Genomic DNA, 22,420 nt, shown 5'->3' with positions numbered 1-22,420 from the left:
CTTTGGATAATGCAGAACTTAACAGGAAAAACTAGATATCTTCTTAGACTGACTATTACAACTGTCTTTCCTGACAATCATATCACTTCTAAAGCATCTTCAGCTTCCAAAAAAATTGGCATACTTTTCATTCAAGATGTTACTTCTTTCCTGTCTAGTTGCTTAACCTGTACAAATCTGAAATCTGCCCAACCTTGAAATACTGCTCTCACATTTGGGATGGTGAACCTAAAAAATTCATGGTGCAGTCCAGAAGAGAGCTGTTCAGTTGACTGATAACAGTCTCTCTTCGGTTGAAGAGAGACTGTTATCAATCACTCACTATGACAAGGCAGAAACTCATAGACAGTGAGTTTCTGCCTTGCGTCTCTTCTATAAATATTTCATGGTCAGTGTTCAGCAGTACTAGCATTCATTATGCCCCCACTTAGCAGAAATGGGGAAGAGGGATAATGGATGCTGCTTGTGTTCAAGTATGACATGAGCAGCAAATGCCCAACATTCATTTACAGTTGAACTGCAGACCACGTTACTTCCAGTCTATTATTTCCATCTGCTTCAAGTTCTATGGAACAGTTTTCCCCATGAACAACTTCCAGCTCTTCAAGAAGAGCAGAGTAATCTGTACTTCAAGAAGAACAGATTACTCTGCTCTTGACCTTAGCCCATAAATGGCATATATATATATATATATATATATATAAGTGTGTGTGTGTGTATAGATAGATAGACAGATAAATGCACACACACACACAAATAATTACTTTTGATCTCCCCCACACACACCCCAAAAAATTTCAATCTTCAGCCAGCCTGGATGGCCAAGTGGTTAGCATATACGCTCTCCAGTCAAAAAACTGAGGGTTCGAATCCTGCTGTGGGCATGGATGCTTGTGTTTGTCTGTGGAAATACTAGTGGTGGTAGTTGGTAGTAGATGGCATTGGTGTAGTTGCAGTCAGTTAGTGGATTGAGTGGTTGAGACAATTGTGGAGTGGGTGCTCTCCCTTGATGGGTCTTTGTACTCCCTGGAGGTGTCAAATAATAATAATAATAATCTCTTTTGTTAATTAGATTCCATGCTTCAAATTTTGCAAGCAGTGTCATACTAGACATGATTACTTTAATAATCTTTACAATAATCAGAGCAATTGATAACTTCAGCGTACTTGCTTAGAATCACTGCTATGGCAAGTGATATTAAGTATGCAATTTAGAATAATAAAGAAATTCAAACAAATATTTATAATTATTAGTTTATACATCTAAAATATTAAAGTAATCTATGTGACCTTATAATGTCACAACAGCTGACATCATTTCAATATTTGATCACTAGTGCAAAAATAATCAAAAGGCTTGAACAAGAGATTAAGTGCAATTAAAATGATTTCCATCATTATGATTTATTGGTTATTTACCACTTCTAATATAAACATCTACATGAACAGTTAAAATTGCATACCTAAATTGGCTTGCTGATTAGGATTTACATATAAGTCCTTGCTCCATTCCACCATACATTTCAAAACCGAAACTAAACATTCTAAGCCCTTAATTCTCATTGACTTTTCTTGATTGATTGTTGCTCCCAGCTCTAATGCTTGTCTTCCCTACGAAACAAAATATTAAAAAATGCGCAAGTTAATTTGAGATACAAAGGGATGAAGAAAATGTTTAAGTCATATCACTTCAGACAGTAAATTAATTACCAATGAGAGAATGCCACATCTAGTGATGTTTGTATTGACAATGAATATCACGAAAAGCCTCAATAGTATTTCAGGATGAAATGATTTAAGGATATAGATTGATGAACAAGAAAACTTAGTTACCTTGATTGCTACAATGGAGAGAAAAGATCCAGATGAAGATATAAGAGAAAAGATGCAGCCAAAAGCCTTAGAAGAGTGAAACAGACTGGCAACACAGTAATACCTCACTTTACAATGATCCCCTCACAAAATGCTTTTCAATTACGAATGGGCAAATGCATTTGCCAGTTTGAGCAAATGCAGCAAAACATGCTACATTTACTCAAACGCTGCTTTTTAATTATGATTTATATGCATTCATCAATGATATATATGCATTCATCGTTTTAGCAACAAGTTGCTTACTTGAATCAACCAATGTGAAGTTTTCATGAACTGCTTGTTTACGATGTCACTGCTCGCTACATCAATCTGTGTTTTGGTGTTTTTCTGTAAATTATAAACTTTTTATAACTACTACTTTATTGTATTGTTATTAATGGCATATAAAATTCATAATAAGGGTGCTTCTAGTGAAAAGCAGAAGACATAAACCAATTACATTACATACTAAGATTAAAATTATTAAATTTAGAGACAATGACAAAATGAACAATGAAACAGGCCACAAGCTAAAGTTATCTTGCACTACTGCTGTTACAGTTATTAAAAACAAAAATAAAGTTCTTAATGAAGTGAAAAGTGCTGCAGTTAACATTACATCTACCCGTAAATGTGGCATTCTTACTGATGAAATGGAAAAACTTAATGGTATGGATTGATTAACAAACTGGTTGGCATGTTCCTGTAACCAAGGCAATTTATAAAAACTTTTTCATTTGCGGAAATTATTCTAAATTTTTCATTTGCCCATCTGATATAGCTTATTGTCATTTACACAAAGGCAAATGAATTTATGTTAATATTGGTTTAAAAATGTTATTAAACCATTATATGCATCTACAAGTGAGAGGGGAAAAAAAAGAGGGCAGTGATTCGCTACATGACAAACTTTGCTATATGATGGTAGGTCTAGAACCTAACATACTATATGACCAGGGTATGACTGTGCTAAAGTGCTGAAAGAAAACAGAATAAATTTGAGAAAACTGTTGATAAGAAGTTGGTAATAATGTAAACCTTTCATATAGTAGTATTATATTATACTGTACACCTTTGGTAGGTGCGTATTAAGCACATCTTACAATTTGGTTGATTCTGAAATGTCATCAAATTCTTGATATGCACTCACCAAATGTGTATAATATAATATTACCATATTATATTATACACCTTTCATATGGTACTATTACAGTATAATATAATAGTACCATATGAAAGGTTTACATTATTACCAACTTCTTATCAACAGTTTTCTCAAATTTATTCTGTTTTCTTTCAGGACTTTAGCACAGTCACACCCTGGTCATATAGTATGTTAGGTTCCAGACCCACCATCATATAGCAAAGTTTGTCATGTAGCGAATCATTGCCCTCTTTTTTTTTCACTACATCAATTCCTGCATCAAGGCCTGCATATCTGCTACTGCTACCATCTTCTTTGATTTCAGAAAAGGTGGTAGCAGTAGCAGATATGCAGGCCTCTAAATTTAGAGACTATTTTCAGTTAAGCGCACATTCTGTTTATTCCCAGAATGGTGGTACCCCCCCCCTCTCTCTCACACACTGAACCACCACTACCACCTTTTTCTCTCTCTCTCTCTCTCTCTCATGCCTACAGTACATCTCCCACCCCTACAGCACTTACCACCATCTCTCTCTCTCTCAGACACACATATGCAACAGCATCTTTGTGTATGAACAAGTTAATCTGCAAGATTAGTGTTAACAGGAAGTCAATACAATTCAAAAATATTATAATAGTCTATATACTCTTGAAGATATATATCAAGATATGATGATGATGACATGCAGTTCTGCTAAAATTTACTGCAAAAACAACATTTAAAAAAAAAAAAAAATTTATTTGTTTCAACTAATTATGAGAGTACTGTACATATCTGTACACCGGAGGTAAAGGGCTCTATGTCCAATTTTTATGCATCCGAAGTAAACGGCTATTAGTCCACTTAATGCTGTTTACCTCGATACCATGATGGCACAGAGTGCCCTTTCCAACTGGCTAATCTGCTTGTTATTACACACAGGAGATAGCGCTTTGCACAACTGAAAAGAGCACAAAACATTGAAATATACCTAAAACTTAATTCCATAAAAAAATGGACATAGTGCCCTTTACCTCCGGTGTATAGATATACAGGTATCCTTTGTTTAATGTGGTTTTGCTTAACGCGGGATTTGATTAACATGGCGAAATTAATTCCAGCAATCCCTTGATATATGCGGCAAGAGTTCTGATTAACGCGCCTTTAACTCAGCGGAGCTCGCAGCTGATCTGACAGATACATGCAAAATGTTTAATATAAATATTCTTATACAATTCAGTGTATAGCTTGGAGGTCATGAGTAGCTGTGCATTCATATGTTACGAGTGATATTCCGCACTGTTTTTTGCTCTCAGTTTGGTTTAACACATGTTATGCAAAGGCTTGTGATATTTGACAGTAAACTGTATCTGAGAGATACCACAACCTCCGATGTCAGTATAGTATGGTTTTAGTTGTTTTTTTTTCGTTCTTTGTTCAATAATTTCTAGATTGTAACTGAAAATAAATAAACCTTCATGAATTACTGAAATAGAGAGCTAAAGGCTTATTTGTCATACATGTCCTCTAGGAGCTTTACATTATGGAAAATACTAAGGAAAGTCATCTGGAGCTTACTCCACCTTTACTACGAGTTGCCCATAAGGTTGCTTATGCTTGCATCCGCCGAAACTTTTAGTCTATATATTCGGCACGAAACTCTTGTAGTTTCTATATTCAGCTATGAAATAATGTCGGATTAAACCCTCACGATGATAAAAATTGCAGCGTAGGTCACGGTATATCTGAGAGATACATTCATCACTAGTATGTGCTAAAATGCAATAAAACAAAGAAAAAACACTGCAAATATAATGCATGATGGTAAAAATTAAGTGGATATTGAGTCCAACATTATTTCATAGTTGAATATAGAAACTAAAACTACAAGAGTTTCGTGCCGAATATATAGAAACTAAAAGTTTCGGCAGATGCAAGCATAAGCAACCTTATGGGCAACTCGTAGTAAAGGTGGAGCAAGCTCCAGATCACTTTCCTTAGTATTTTCCATAATGTAAAGCCCATCTCCAAGAGGACATGTATGATAAATAAGTATAGGAAGATGGTTTAATGTTAAATCTGGTGTGAGACAAGGATGTACATTATCCCCTCTGTTATTCATTATCTATATGGATCACATTATGAAGGAAAGTGGTATTAAACATGATATCAAAATTGGAGATGTTAATGTCAGCTCTTTGCTTAATGTGGATGATGTTACACTTCTAAATAAATCTGCTACAAATTTGCAAGATTCCCTGACTAATTTGAATAAGTGTTGTAATAGATATGGTATGAAGGTCAGCAATAAAAAGACAAAGACAATGAAATTAGGTAGAATCGTTGAAAATGTGAACAAGTAAAACATTTCAGCTACTTAGGCACGATTTTTTACTGAAGATGGTAAATTAAATATGGAAATAGATAACAGAATCAACAAAGCTGGTATGGTAGGCAGTCAATTGAATAAATTCATATGGAATAAGAGAAGAAATTAGTCAGAACACTAAATTAGCTGTATACAAGACAGTGTTCAAACCAGTTTTAACTTATGGATCTGAGAGAGCTGGGTCAAAAGTAAAACACTTGACCAAAGACTAGACACTGCAGATATGAGAGTCTTGAGAAAGATTAGAGGTGTGAACAGATGGCATCAATGGCAATATCATGTTAAAAACGAGGATATTAGGAAAGAACTTGACATTGTCAGCATCTAAGAATGTGTTAGCAGAGCTAATCTCAGGTGGTATGGTCACTTAAACAGAATGGGCGAGGAAAGATTAGCAAAACAATCGTTTTCCTGCCAGGTTGGCAGGAAAACGACCCAGAGGAAGCCCAAGATATAGGTGGATTGATATGGTACAAAGTGCCTTAGACGATAGAATATAAGATCTGATAATGTTGGAGTCTTGACAAGTAACAGACTGATTTGGAGGAAAATTGTAGATAGGAAATTAGTAATGATATAAATTTTTCATGTAGTACTATCATATCCTGTACACCCTTTGAGGGTGTACAGGATATGATAAACATGTCAGGAATTTGATGATGATGACTTGGCATTGTCAGCATTCAGGAATGCATTAGAAGGGCTAATTTCAGATGGTATGGTCACAGAATGGGAGAAGAAAGATTAGCAAAAGAAGTGTTCTCTGCCAGGTTGGCAGGAAAAAGACCTAGAGGAAGACCATGACATAGGTGGATTGATACAGTAAAAAATACCTTAGACCTGATAATATTGGAGTCTTGGCATTTAACAGATTGCTTTGGAAGAAAATTGTAGATGAAAGTTAGTAATGATGTAAATTTTTCATGTAATACTATCATATCCTGGACACACCTTGAGGGTATATATCAGGAATTTGATGATGATGAATTTAAGTTATGTTTAATAACTGAAACATAACTTAAATGACAATGCAAAGTTTAACTAAAATTTATCTGCTATCTAGGATACATTTTCAAAAATTATGGGGATAACTACAGTGTTGGAGCAAAACTTCAGTTTAATATAAACCAAAATGAACTCTCGACATTTCGACCTTCATATCAAGGTCATCATCTGGAGCATACACATATAGAGAAAGAAACAAGCTGTACTACAATCCACATGGTTTGCTAAAGTTACTGACCAACTGTTGCAACAATTATTCGCCTGACCTCTAGTGGGAAAAAAAAAAATCCTTTACTACATCAAAGCTAGAGTCCTATTATTATTATCTATTAGGTTACAAAATTAAATTGGGCTGGAGAGCAGAATGTTTATATATATATATAAAACTATATGATTATACATATAAATTTCAACCAATTTGTATGGAATAGTTTCTAATGAAAGCTGAAAATTGCTTCAAGTCCTAAAGTATGTGGGAACTAAGTAGGCTGAATATGTGCCATCCAAATTCTCGGAATTTTTATGCCACCATTATTGTTGAGATTAGGGTGGTTAATCAGAATTTCACAGTCTTCTTTAAATTTTCTTTCATGCCAGATTTTTGTATGATGTAAAAAGCAGGTACTTTTCCAATCAATTTGGTGTAGGGTGTTGAGAGCGTGATCTGAGAGGTCTGCTTCACGAAAATTGTAAGTCCAGTTTCACCAATATGAGGTAAGTTACAGGTGCAGTAGATTCAACAAACTCCAGGATGTGCCAATGGGAGAAGAGGTTCCTTAGAAGAGTTGAATATGTTTTTTAATTTTATAGGTGGTTTAAAGTGGCATTAAGATTATAATGATGTAGGATTCTATTTTTTTTTTTGTTTTCACCAGAGGTCAGGCCAATAATTGTTGTAACGGTTGGTCAGTAACTTTAGCAAACCATGTAGATTGTAGTGCAGCTTGTTTCTTTGTATATATGTGCATGCTCCAGATGACCTTGATATGAAGGTCGAAACGTCGAGTGTTCATTTTGGTTTATATTAAACTAAAGTTTTGCTCTAACACATTAGTTGTCTCCATAATTTTTGATAATGTATTCTGATCACCATGTAAGCATGAAAGAAAAGAAATGCTATAGGATATTATTATGATAGAACTACAAGAAAAATTTATATCATTACTAATTTCATATTGACAATTTTCCTCAAAATTAATCTTTTAAGACCCAATATTATTAGATATTTCATTTCTATCTTCTAAGGTATGTTTTACCAGATTTTGGTCTTCTCTGGATCTTTTTCCAGCAAATGCTAACAATGTTAAATTCTTTCCTAATATCCTCATTTATAATATAACACTTCCATCACAGCCCTAATTCTTTCTTAGAAATCTCATATTTGTGTTCTCCAGTATTTAATCAAGTGTTTTATTTCTAAACTAGCTCTCAGATACCTAAGTAAAAATTGGTTCCAACACTGTCTTGTATACAGCTAGTTTAGTGTTTTGACTCTTCTCTCGTATTCCATATAAATTTATTCACTTCCTACCATACCAGTATTGCTAATTCTGTTGTCTATTTCCATATTTAATTTGCTATCTCAGCTGAAAATAGTGAAAATTTCCAAACGAAGCTTATCGTGTTACGATGGCCTATGCAGAATCGAGCCTTCGAATAAAGTCCCATTGAAGAGAACAGAGAAAATTTCCTGCGGAGTGGTAGACAGCATGCCACAGTTCGGAAATGATTCAAAGAAAAGCGTAGTGCATCGCCAGGTGCAAAAGACAGTCAATAACTATACAGTAAGGTAATCCAGATCTACATAAGATGGCAGCATGAAATCTGAAAGGATTCGGTAATGTAGAGAATTTTATTCTATGTTAAAAATCGCTTAGAAGAATAAGAAATTTGTGTATACCGTAAACTAAGGACACTAATAGAGAACTTTTAAGTGAGAATTTGATTGAATTAGTTAAGACCACGTGGAACAAAGAAGAATTGTTGATAGGCAGTATTTTGATTGAGAATGACTAGGCTTGACTAATGAAATTTAGAATTAAAATGGTTATCGATAGAGTATTAATGAAAGTGTTCAATGCATGTTCTGTGAATAACTTGTGAAAGGAATTATAACCTAGTAGTGTTATGCTTACACTTAATCTTATCCTTTCGTAATTGAAGGATTTAGCTTACTCAAAGTCACTGTTGTGATTAAGTATGAACCTTAACTTAGAGTGAGTTTTGTTCTATTGAATTTTCTTAACTGCAAATGTTTTGTGTTTTTTCAATGAACATGTTTTGTACCTTATACCTGAGTTTATGCCTGATTATGAATTCAAACCACCACTTATGAAATAGAACCTTTTGGTGGGAAGGAATTAGAAATTATTGCTTAAGTGAGATTCAAGTCACGACTGCTAACTGAATCTGCACAGCGCTGGCGTAAGATTAATAATTGTGTGCATCCCTTTAGAATTTAAAATTACTTCCCTGAACAAGAGTCTCTTCTGTTATAGGCTATTGGCTGCATATCCTATAACAGAATATCGCAGCATAAAAATAAATTTTGCCAATATCCGAAAGGAAATACTGAATTAATATTTTATTTCCTCTGTTCAGAGGAAATTTTCTTTTTACCTCTAAAAAGAAAAGAATACCCTAATAGTGTTTCTATTAGTATTTAGAGCATGTTAATGCTTAACATGCTCTAAATACTAATAGAAACAATATTAGGGAATGCTTTCATAAGCTTTAGATGTACTGGTTTTTCTTCTAAATCTGACAATATCATTTGTTCTAATTCGGTAATAAACATTTTATTACTCAATTTAAAAACACATATAACTTTGCAATAAACAGTTGAAATAACTGTACAAATTCGAAACTGATCATACAATATTCTCACATGTGTGGTGGCATTTCAAAAGATCTTTAGTTTGTTCATAAGACAGTGATTAAGTTAATTAGTGAGAGTGATTACTTAATTAGGCTAGTCATGAAAAGTTAAGTAAATCACTGATTTGACTCCAAGTACACCTTCAAAGAGAAACACTGCTTTTGCAAAAGAATACCTGTAATTCCAGCCATTTCTTCCCACTACTAAATCTACAGGACATGAGGAAATCAGCCATAATTCATAATCATAGTTATTTTACTCCAAACTCAACTTTTCTTCCACTTCATTTATCACCAGCATTGCCTTTCTTCAGCATAAACTTGTTGAAGTCATAAAAAAATTAAGCATAAAAATTGCCATTACTGAGACAAATAAGAAAAAAACAGGTGAGATCTTACTAAATAATAAGTATAGGATGTTATTTTCAGACAATAAGGATCAAAAGGAGTAGCAATAGTACTCAATATTAAACATGAAGATAAACTTCTTGATTGGAAGGTAGTTTCAAGTAGAGTTATGTGAGCAAACTTCAAAATGGAAACATGGACAATGAAATTTATGGTCCCCCAGAAGGTTCTTCTGAGGAAGTGGAGGAATTTGAGTCATTAGAACAGGCAGCTGACAAAGAAAATAGAAAAACTGGTCTTTGTTGGAGATCTGAATAGCAGAGCAGGAAATGAATCCCACCAAGTATATAGGAACATTTTGGGAAAATTTGGAGAAAGGTGCAAAGCTAATAATTATGATATTTAGTGCACTTATGCTCAGGACATAGACTAATCATTACTAACACTATATTTCAACATAAAGATGTGCACAAGTTCACAAGGAGAAAAAATACAAGAAATAAGAAAAGCCTCACTGACTATGTCATTGTTGAGAGTGATATCTTCATGCTCGTTCAAGATACAAGACTGTAGAGAGGATCTGAAATTGGAAGTGACCATTACTTAGTACTAAGCAGGATAAAAATGGATACTGAAAAGAACACTGAAAAGAACAGCACGTAAGAAAGTTAAAAAAACGAATTAAAGTTGAGCAGCTTTTACAAGTAAATTGTAGACGCGACAATACAAATATTATTGAAAAAAAAAATGAAACAAATTGAAAACAAGAATAAAACCTTGGAGTCTCATTGGCAAACTCTGAAGAAGACATTGATTCAGCTAGGGAGGAATGTGAAAGTTGTCTGCAAGGATAGAAAAATAAGAACACCATGGCAGACACAGGAAGTTACAGAAGCAGCCCTAGAAAAGAAGAAAGCATGTCAAAAGTTCCTAGCAAATGAGTTGGCAAATGCCCTAAAACAGCGCTTCCCAAACTGTGGGCTGCGGCCTCCTTGGGAGCCATAACTTTTGTTGAGGGGGGAGACCGTGAAATAATGAAAACAGATTTAAAATGTTTTAAGACAAAGTAGATTTCTTTAATCTTAAAAGAAACGTATTTAATTTTTATTATTTATTATTTATTTTTTGTTCTTTTTTATATTTTAATAGAAAAAATCTTGGTTAACAAATTTTGCTTCTTGCATATTTCGGCAATTAATGAATATTAGTAAATATATGCTTATTCATATAACTTTCATTTCAAAGATATTGATAAGCAACACAAAAAAGATTACAAACCAAAATCTTGAATATAAATATAATAAATATTATAATAATATATGCCTGTATTATGATTTTTTTTCGATGGGGGGGGGGGGGGCGTGAAATATTTTAATTTTTCCAAAGGGGGCCTTGGCATCCATAAGGTTGGGAAGAAAATATAAGAGAGCTAAATTGGCTAAAAGTCATGGGAAGACTTTGATAAAAATATTGAAATGAAAGAATGTGAAAAATGAAGATAAGGATATCCTAGATGTCTGGAGTAATTATTTTGAAAGACTGTTAAATGAACCAAGCAGTGACAGAACTATACTAGAAAATTTTCAAGAGGAATGCAAAGAGGAGCAGATATCAATAATTGCAGTAAAAAAAAAAAAGCTGTAAAAATCTTGAAATGAGGAAAGGCAGCTGGAATAGATGATATTCAACCATAAATGCTTAAGTATGGAGATATAAAAGTTTTGGAGTGGCAATACTGCATAATTCAGAGGGCCTGGTCAGAAGGTCGAATTCCCAATGATTGGAGTAGAGTTCTCATAGTACCAATCTATAAAAAAAGGGAATAAAACAATGTGAGAATTACAGAGGAATTTCTCTACTAAGTTCCAGATAAGATTTATGCAAGCATACTTGAAAAGAGGTTGAGAAAGATTGTGGAAGAGAAACTTAGAGAAGAATAAGCTGAGTTCAGGCCAAAGAGGTTGACAAGATCAGATTTCCATTTTAAGACAAATAGTTGAAAAACTGTGGGAATATGACAAGAATCTGTACTTAAGTTTTGTAGATCTGAAAAAGGTATATGACAGGTGCACAGAGAAAAGCTTTTCAGAGCACTACATAATTATATGGGGTGAATGGACCATTATACAGAACAATACACAGTCTATATTTAAGTTGTCAGTCAGCAATTAGAATTGAAGGAAATATAGGAAGATGGTTTGATGTAAAATTAGGGATAAGACAAGATTGCACATTATTCCCACTCTTATTCATCATCTATATGGATCACATTATGAAAGAAAGTGGCATCGAGGCTGATATTAGAATTGGAGATGTCAAACTTAGCTCTTAAACTCTTTTCATTATGCAGATGATGTTGTACTCCTAAACACTTCTAGTGCACTCCAGGATTCACTAACTAAATTGAATAACAGCTGTTACAAATTTTTCATGAAAATCAGCCATAAAAAGACCAAAACTACGAAAATAGGCAGGAGCATATAAAATTTCAGCAGCATTTTGAATGGAGATCCTACAGAACATGTAAAATATTTCAGCTATTTAGGCACAGTTTTTAGTAAAGATGAGAATTAAAATCGGAAATAAACAGAATAAGCAAAGCTGGTATGGTGGGTAGCCAGCTGAATAAATTTATATGCAATAAGAGAGAAATTAGCCAAAACAAACTAGAAGGATACAAGACAGTGTTTAATCCAGTTTTAAGTTATCGATCTGAGAGTTGAGTTAGAAATAAAGCACTTGATCAAAGACTAGAGACCACAGGTATGAGGGAGAAAAATTAGGAGTGAACCGATGGCATCAATGGTAGAATCATATTAAAAAATAAGATATAAAGGAAATTGACAGTATTAGCATTCAAGAATGTGTAAGCAGGGCTATCTAAGGTGGAATGGCCCACTTAAATAGAATGGGTCAAGAAAGGTTAGCAAAATAGGTGTTTGATGCCAAAATGGTAAGAAAGAGACCCAGAGGAAGACCAAGATCTAGGTGGATTGATTTGGTCAGAAGTACCTTAGAGGCACAAAATGTTAGATATGACAATATTGGAGTGCTCACAAGTAAAAGATTGATTTTGAGGAAAATTGTTGATAACAGATTAATAATAATATCAACTTAATCATGTAGTGCTGTCACAGTAACCTGAATACTCCTTAGGGGTGTTCAGGTTACTGTGACAGCCAGGAAATTTCCTCCATATCAGGAAATTGATGACATTATCAATTTCCCATTATCTTATGCTTTAGAGCACAAGATAATCACTCATGTATGAAATTATGAAAAATTGCTATATGCTGCATAACAGATGTCTCATTGGCAATTCTCTTCCAAAAATTACCAAGCATAGTGATTATCAATATGTTTCAAGAACAATTCCAGGTATCAGTAATAGAAACAGAGCACATGCAAAAATAAAAAATATAAAAGCTGTTTTTTTTTTGTTAATTATTTCAAACTATTATCTTGCCAGAATTAAACTTACCTGAGCTATTTTTGATAAATCATTCACCAACCTCTCAAAAATATTGGCAGCAGCAAGATCACAGTCATAATTGACATAGATATCGACTACACTTTGGGCATCTAAAAACAGAAGAGGGAGAAAAAGATTACAATCTGCAGATATCAAAATGAAAACTGGCTACAATGCAGATAAACAATAAACTAAGAAATGTATTTTAGAAACTTGATGTTAAAAAATAAGGAATATAAAAATCCAAAACAAAGCTATAATAATACTATTTTTTCTCTCGTATTAAAATTTCTTAAAATGATATACACAAATTGTCAACAAGTTTCACCAGCTATTCTGTCTGGCTTCTTCAGGACAAGTATAACGATATACACTAACGCTTGCTAGTAAAAGAATGGAGTAACAGTCAAATAAATTAAAACTAACATGTAACATCATAAGCATAGTGTCTCAATTATCTCACGGTTTCATTGTTTATTGAGTGCGTTATATAGTTTTTAGCGAAATGAAATTCTGGTAAGCTGAGTGAATTTATTAGGCTTTTCCAGATGTCTTTCACAATCATTCCTTGATTTCTGTTTAGATTTTCTCCCGAATGGAGTACAACCGTGGCTTCTTTGAAGTGTCTACATTGAAAAATCATCTTCTACACCCCCTGTCCAAAAAGAAACCGAACTTTTGCTAGAAACTAAAACACAGGCCAATTATAATTATTCAAATCATTTATTTCAATCAATATACTCTCCTTCAGCTTCGATACAGCATTTGGCATGGTCAATTAATTCGTTAAATGAGATTTTTTTTATATCGGTTTTTTGGGATACTGTTGAGGGTTGTGGTTACTGCTGGACGTTTTCAATGGTGTCATATCGCTTTCCTTTCATTGGCAAATAAAGTCAGGGGAAGAGAAAGAAGTCACAGTGTGCTAAATCAGGTGAATACAGCGAGTGATCCAACACACAAACTTGATTTTTGCTCAAAAACTTTCTTACAATGTTTGAACGATGACATGGTGCATTATCGTGCAAAAGTAACCAGCTGCCTGCATCACGATATTCATGCCGTACATGGCGAATTATCGCTATCAATCGCTTCAAAACTTCGAGATAAAACTCACCGTTGACCATCTGGCCAGGAGGAATGAATTCTTTGTGGATAATGCCCTTGAAATTGTAGAAACAAATCAGTATCGTCTTTACTTTTGACTTCTCCAAGAGATTTTTTTTCGGATGCCCTTCTTCTGGTGGTCTCCACTCAGCACTCTGGGGCTTTGTTTCGGGCTCATAGTCAAAACACCATGTTTCGTCACCAGTAACAATTGTTTCAAGGAAGTTTGAGTCCTTACAAGTGGTTTTAATGAGGTCCTTGCAATGTTCAATTCGATACATTTTTTGGTCGTCAGTCAACTTGTGGGGAACAAATCGCGAATTCAATTTACGAAGGCCCAAACTCACGGTCAAAATGCTGTGCACAGTTGATTTTGGAATCCCCAATTCATCTTCAATCAATCTCACGGACTATTTTGTGTTTTCTTTAATGAAATCACGCACTTCTTGGATGTTAACTTCGCTCAGTCCAGTTTTTGGATGGCCCGGCTTTACGTCATACTCAAGAGTCTCACGCCCACTTTGAAATTGCTAAAACCACTTGTAAACTTGAGTACAGGATAAGCATTCATTACCTATACTTTTTGAAGCATTTGATGCATTTGGGTAAAACTTTTACCAAATTTAACACAAAAATCAATCGCAGCTCTCTGTTTGAAACTAATTTTCTGACCATTCATCAAAACACACTGTCACTCTTGGCACTATAACTCGGCTTCTAATGAAACAAATGTCATAAACAGTTGACACAACATTAATGAAGGCTGCCACTTTCGACAACAAAATGATACAACAGGTGGCGTCACTAGTTTCTTCTATTTTTGAAAAGTTCGGTTTCTTTTTAGGCAGAGGGTGTATATAAGGCATGGAGCTGTTATCCCAATTGATGGTGTGGTTAGAGATCGAGAAGTGATGGGCTAATCCTGAAGTATCTGTTCTGTTGTTGTTCCTATATGTTCTTTTTTTTTTTTCGAATTTCCAGGCTTCTTGATGTTTGGTCTATGTAATTTAATCCACAGGAACATGGGTTGTTGTATATGCCTGCATATTTGAAGAAGGCATTAATGTTCTTAGGAGATCTTAAAATGTGGCATATAGTTTTGACAGGTTTGAGAGCAACTCTGACGTTGAAAGACTTCAGGAGTTTGGCTATTTTTGTTGAAACTGAGCCTGCATAAGGGATGACGATGGACAATGTATGTTGCATGACAGGAGGTTGTTGCTGTGGAAGGTTTCTATGAAGAATCTTTTTTTGATTAGAATTTTTGGGTAACCGTTGTTTACTAGTGTTTGAGATATGAGAGCGTGTTCATCAAGGAGATCTTTTTCTTCTGAGATAATATTGGTCGCTCTATTTTTAAACATATGTATTATGCTGAGTTTTTGCACAATATGGTGAGATGATTTGAAGTGCAGGTAACGTCCAGTCTGTTGGTTTTCGATAGGTTGTGAGCTGGTTGGTCCATTCTATTGTTTCTTTATTAGTGTGTCTAGAAAAGGCAATTGGTTATTCTTTTCAAGCTCTAACGTGAACTTTATTTTCTGTTGATCTCATTTTAAGAAATAAGATCAACAGATTTTATTTGAAAATTTAGGCAGGAGCTCTTAATTTACATACTTTTTTCAAGTTTAAATTATAATTTTAAGCCAAAAACTATCTTAAATGGGGAGTAGTGCAGCAGAAGGCTCTGTTCCTTATTCAATGATGCCAGCCAACCTCCAATCATGTGTTTAATTTTTTTTCACTTATGTGAGTAGAAAAACGTAGTTAAGTAAAATAATTCAGCATTTATATTTCTGCCTGGAGTAATTTACATTTTATATTTTGTATTGGGGAGAGGCACTCCTCTGCAATCTAATATTTACCAATTCCTTAGCCACTTTTTTTTTTTAAATAAATATATAAACCCACTAAGTAAATTTATTATTTAGCTATTATCATGCTGCATGTTTCACTACTCGAAGAATAAGAACTCTGAAAAGTGCACTCAATATTTGACATGCTCTAAAGTTTTAATCTTAAATATAGAATCACATGACTTTAATGAAGAAACCCAGCTAAATTCTAAAGATGTTCACAGATTGTAAGTCGAAGAGGGTATTGGGTATACTATCTGCTTGGCCAATCAGGGTGACTCAGTTGTGTAAAACAGAAAATAAATAAGTATACATCAGCAGAAATATGAATTCACATCACTTAACAGAATGCTGATGCATCTTTCAATGAAAATATCAACATTTTATCGATATGCACATGAGCAGACCTGGTATGCCTCGTCATTTGTAACATTCATTAGCAAATCTTTTCAAAGACAGTTCATTCCACAGAGGATTTAAATTATTAAAACAGTTCACAAAAAAAAAAATATGTTATTTTACAAGGAAGCATCTAGAAATTAACATAAACAATGTTATGCATTTAATTCTATCAAAAATAAGAATTATAATATGGTAAGAGAAGGAAATGGATTTCAACTAGACACTACAGAAAACAGAGCAAAGTTATATCAATAACAAATATACTTGAATTCAAAACTGAGATAGTCAACTGTACCATTTCTATAAATCATTTTCTAAAAATGAATATGACTGTGTACAAAAACTTCAAAGACTAGAAATTCTTTTGTATGCTACTGAAACTAAAGTGGTATTTTTTTTTTATGTTGCTCTTACTCATGAAAGGCTATTTACAAATATACAGTACATTATATACCATGGATTGGCTAAGGATTTCAAGTGTAACCCATTTTATGAGACCATTCATATGAGACTGATTTATATTTAACTTGTAATTCTGATTACAGTATATCACTCTCCCTTCAGGATGAGTTGAGAGTCACTGCAGATCATGTCTACATTGCTGTCACATATTTCTGTTTTCACCCAAATATTCTTTTCAGGTTTTGAAGAGGAAGAAATCTGAAGGTAGTGATGACTTAAAAGGAGGGCACAATTCTAATTTACAGTGCAGAGTGTTGCTCTAATTATTTGCTATTTTTGACTATATGAGACTATCAATAATTCCAATTCTCTCTTTATTGATCTTACCTTTCCCCCTCAATTCTGAGTTTACTCATAATTAAGATACTAGAATAATACTGGATATTCAGTGTAATGCTATGCCCCAAATATGCACAAATAAATCAGTTCTCAAGAAGACTCATCCATTACATGCCAGTACAGTTGTGAGTTTTGAATGTTTCTGGAAGTGCAGAGGATGTGACACTTCACTTTATTCTTACCTATTAACTTTCAGGTGACTCATATCACATTACAATGCCATATCTAATCCATAAATGAATTTTCTTCCCTTCCTTTCCTGTGTACTTTCTAATCAAATTTAAGTCTCTGGAAGACACCTTGAGCTCACCTTTCTGATGTCAAAGAACTTTTGAATGATTTCTCTATACTATCAAATGAACACAGATTTCATGCTTTTTTTTAATATTAAGGTCTGGATTCAAATATAGTCGCCTAGGAGATTTTGTATAGTGTTAGATCTTGAATGATGGTTCTATCAAGAATATCAAGAATAGCACTGCACCATTCAAGATTTAACAAGAACAACAATATCAAGCAAAAGCACACTTGGCAAAACAGACATAATATGTGAAAATGCAGATGTTAACTTTGCTTAAGAAGGGAATTAAAATATAAAGGAAGAATTTGAATCCTAAATTAAAATGAAATCGAAGAAGGAAATAAATATTAGATTGTACTATGTTTAAAGTATTGCCTAAAATAGATGGAAATCTTAAACTTTCAAAAACATCAATATTAAACTATGCCATGTATAAAATCGTGGTCGTGCGAACGAAAGTTCAAAGGTTGCAGTTCGACCACCAAAGATGATGTAACAAACGATGAGTAGGCATTCGTGGAAGGCACTTGAAATTCGCGTTCCCCGAAGAGAGCGATCCTCGTTCAGCGAGGGGGTGACATTGTTTGGTGACAGCAAATAGGAAAGCTTCATAGACAAGCTTGGAGTACAGAAGAGAGCGCTATAGAAGAGTTTAAAAACGAACTCACGTGGCTTGAGACTCTCTTTTGGCTTCTTTTACGTTTCTGGTTTTGGTTCCTGTGGTGTTCCCTCCACGTGGGTTTCTGGCTCGGAGTTCCGAAGCAGGTCAGCATGGCTGATATCTAATAAGACATCTGAAGACGGAATAGTGGCAACGTGTTTCCAGTTGCTGAGTGGTGCGAATCAAAGAAGTTTAGCATGAGATGACGGCAGTGTTTCAAGTTTTGGCTATCGATCTGGTTCTAACTGATGAGAAAGCAGCAAAGGATTCCCTATGAAGGTAAATTGTGTTAAAAGCAGCGACCAAGGGGCTAATTCGGGACAAGCATGTGACTCCACGTGGCAGTAGATCACTGTACAGAGGAACAATCCATAACAAAGAACAGACGGAAGGATCGAGAAATCATCTAACAAGGTGGTAACGTACAAATCTTCATTTTATGTATTATCTATTAGTGACAAATGTGTAAAATGGACAGAGATTAGAAAAGAAGATAGTGAGATTTTAGAGACAGTTTCCTGTGTTATGTTGATTGAATCGGACTGGTAGTCCATGTTCATAAATTGTCTAAACCCAAGTTAATGTATGGGCCGTTAGTAGCAGTAATCTAGTTTGATATCGAGAGCCATGTTTGTGATTCAGATGAATCATGAGTGTGTATAAATAACTTGCCTTGCTTTACTTGTAATTTAGAATTGATCTTGATTAGCTTTGAATATATGTGTTGTTCAAATTGTAAAGTTCTTAGATAATTAATAAACATGCCTTCCCATGTATACCTGAGTTTGTCTGAGTAAGAGATTGAATTTTACCACTCACGAAAATATCAAACCTATGCTTAGAGGGAAAAAGGGAAATTTAAGATTGTCAAGGCTATGACTGTATACTGAGAACTCTGAAATTTACTTACCTACTTAAACTAGATAAAGTATTACTTGATTTCTGGGAAGGTTTCTCTGGATAAGAGTTTCTATCTTTGAGCTCTGACAAATTTTGTCAGAGCTCAAAATGGGAAACGGCCCCAGATGGTCAGTTTAGAAGTTATATCTCAGTAGGCACAAAGGAGAACAATAGAGGTGAATTATAGGAAAAAACGACGACGTAACAATAGTGATTGGAATCAGCAGGAAGCAAATTTATGTTTTATGACATGTGCATCATCAATTTTATTATCTAGAACATGGTGACCTCATCAATCCTTCAGAGACAATGTGGTTAATCTTTTAAACTGCAACTGTATGTTTGTCCATGGCTTATCTGATCATCATCATCATGTAGCTTCCTCGATGCGAGTGTGCAGCACCATGTCCTTCCAGTCCTCTCTATTGGCAGCTCTTCTTTTTCTTTTAGCATAGTCACAGGCTTATCTGATAGGTGTCCTTAAAATACTTCTTGCAAATATAAACATCTTCTCTGTCTTGTCAAATACAAAATATGAAAGAATGAGATCTTGACTTCCTGGTGTCATCTTTGATATGGCATCTTTTTAGTGCTGTAATTCTAATCAAATCCTGTATAAAAATATTTTAACTTGACTCAAGTTATAAAATATTCTCATTGCTTGTAGTCTTTGATCGGAAGTGATATTTTGATTACATTTCCAAGCGCACATGATTTATTCTGAAATTCACTTCCAGGCATTAAAACATTAATTCCTATTTTTGTACTGCATACCTTGTAGTCTTTTATGGTTTTGAATATTTCAAATCCATCTGTCAGGATTCTGGCTCTGTTTTCATCCAGTATTTGAACATTTTGCTTCAGTAAAAGTAACTAAATGAATAGCAATATTTTCAATTGTTTGAGTTAGATGATAAATCAGAATAAATACGAAAATGTTTCCTTGAATTGGGGTTTCTGAGTAGAGGATCACTATCTGATTCATTATTCTACATGTCACAACAATAATTACTATCTTTATTTTACAATCATAAATTTCTTTCATGAAACAATTTACTTTTACAATTAATATGATGTTTTTGGTTTAAAACTTTAAAAGTAACATGTAAAAATATGTTTAAAAGCAATTATTCAAGCACAAATCTTAAATAACGCAAGCAAAGTTCACAATGCACATCGATTGTGGACTACTGATGACAGCAAACTGTAGTTAATCAAAATGGCTTCTGAAATAAATTAACTGTTATTCAGAAGCCATGCATGCTTCAGCCATCTCGTGATGATAAATAGAACTATGGAGATTAGTAATTTGGATCCTGAAAAGTTAAGCACTAATCATGTGCTTAGGTACTAAAACTGAAGTTGACCAGTTTGGCTTCTGAAAGGAAGCATAAGAAAGAGGTATGCAACATGTTATCATAAGCATACTATGCACCTCTTCCCGAATACTGTAAATCTGAAATGATGCAAAAGATATGGAAAAAGAACTGATCAACAGCTTAAGAGATCAGGTAGATCTTGCGAAAATCCACCTCGAAGAATGTAAAAACTACATTCTTTCATTCTCATCATTATGGAAAGTCAAGAATGGCAGACTATACACTGGATACTCTATCACAGAGGATTAAATGGAAGACCACTATATGGCACAAAAGTCTGAGATGTTTTTTTTTTTTTTAAATCAGCATTAGATATGAAGCCTTAATCTTAATTAAGCATGGGTTCATTAATTTACCAAAGATTGACCATAGTTATTATATTTAATGTGACATAAACGATAAATTAAATATAATAACTATGGTGAAGCTGGCCTTTCTGATCATGCCCTGAACACTCTATATAGAATTGACTGGAAAAGCACCAGTTGTTTACATCACGCCAAAACATGGTATGAACACAAATTGAAGGACGCCTGTGAGATTCTTATCAACCACCCTAATCTGAACAATAATGATGGTCTAAAAATCCCAAGCATATGGAAGGCACACATTCAACCCAAGGAATCTCTCTTTCTCCAAGAGTTAACTATAAACAGGACTGTAGATAATTCAGAATCCTAAATCAAAAATAACAATTGTAATGATAAAATAGGACATCATTATTATTGAAAGAAGACTATCCTATAGATAAAAAAGAATGTTTTTCTCATGTTATGTTAAATAGAATTTAGCTTTGATGTGGTTTCTAAAGAATCAAGTTGTAATTTTTTTTTTTTCACTAGAGGTCATGCCAGTAGAATAACCCATGGTCAAATCATTGTTTCTTTAGCTTATTGTATGTAATGTAACTCAGCTTGTACTTGTATATACTCCAGATGATGATCTGGAGTATATATGAAACATCAGGAAATTAAAATAGTTATTTATAACATGGTTGTAAACTCCATAATTTCTAAAATGAATGCTGATCACCGTGCAACACTAAAAGAAAGGTTTATTGGGTCCTACAGGGTAGTACATCTGAAATGGATACTAGTTCTTTTTGCAGTCACAATTTCAATTATATCTGCAGCCACCTGGTTGAGTACTTTGTGTTCTGTAATAAATATGTGTTTGTACTCTGAAGGTGCTGTTTTGAAATCAGCATCTTCAGAGTACAGCAGAAATATTATAAGTACATTTATTTTGTTCCTCTAATACTGTTTATACCATGAAGCACTACTATGAATAATCAACATCTAGGCTTCTCTTTGCATTTAATATAATGGATTTCTGATGAAGAAAATTACTTCAATAGGTTGTTCAAAGAGTCCTCCAAAATGATTCGCTTGAAAGGAACACTAAATAAAACCCAAGGAATGATCCTTCATGCCATTTGGAAGTCATTAATTACAATGTGTAACACTAAAGATCTGTTCTATGACAGCAATCACATACAGAGTTTACACAACAATGTAGAGACTGCACATGACATACCATAATGACACTCATGACTGAACTATCATTCCAATCTTTTCGATTTATAGATATAATTGATTGTTGGAAAATGTTCTGTCAGTTTTTAACTTTTGTTATAAGCAATCTCCTGAAGATGCTATTAGCCACATAGCAAAATGTGTTAAGGAAATACAGATAGCATAAATAAAAAACACATACAAATTAAAACCTGGTTACCTCTCACTGAAGTATATCTACTTGTAGTGAACAGCATACAAATATTTTATTAAACAATTACTAATATGTATATTAAATCTGAATGAATTTCTTGAAAAAAATTTTATGCATATTCCATGATTACAAATGAACCACAATTGCTAAAATAGCTTCTTCGCAATAACATGGACTTAAATGATTAAACTAATAGTGTACTATACTTTAAGAATA

At 33.8% G+C, this 22,420-nt stretch overlaps 1 protein-coding gene across 2 annotated transcripts in view; it reads right to left on the bottom strand.

Moving 5' to 3' along the window:
- The window catches only part of Sec71 (ADP ribosylation factor guanine nucleotide exchange factor Sec71), a 581,865-nt gene that overhangs the window by 414,429 nt on the left and 145,016 nt on the right, over positions 1–22,420 (bottom strand). For both annotated transcript variants that reach the window (XM_090410617.1, XM_090410618.1), the window contains exons 11-12: positions 13,079–13,179; positions 1,464–1,611 (exon numbers count right to left, since the gene is read on the bottom strand). In XM_090410617.1, the coding sequence (XP_090266743.1) occupies positions 1,464–1,611; positions 13,079–13,179 (249 nt within the window). The remainder of the gene's footprint in view (positions 1–1,463; positions 1,612–13,078; positions 13,180–22,420) is intronic.

The sequence above is a fragment of the Typopeltis vanoorti genome, chromosome 20 (genome assembly GCF_054136105.1).
Source record: "Typopeltis vanoorti isolate ZY-2024b chromosome 20, IOZ_Tvanoo_1.0, whole genome shotgun sequence".
NCBI lineage: Eukaryota > Metazoa > Arthropoda > Arachnida > Uropygi > Thelyphonidae > Typopeltis > Typopeltis vanoorti.
The sequence above is the reverse complement of the archived record's forward strand: the minus strand, read 5'-3'. Positions and strand labels throughout refer to the sequence as shown.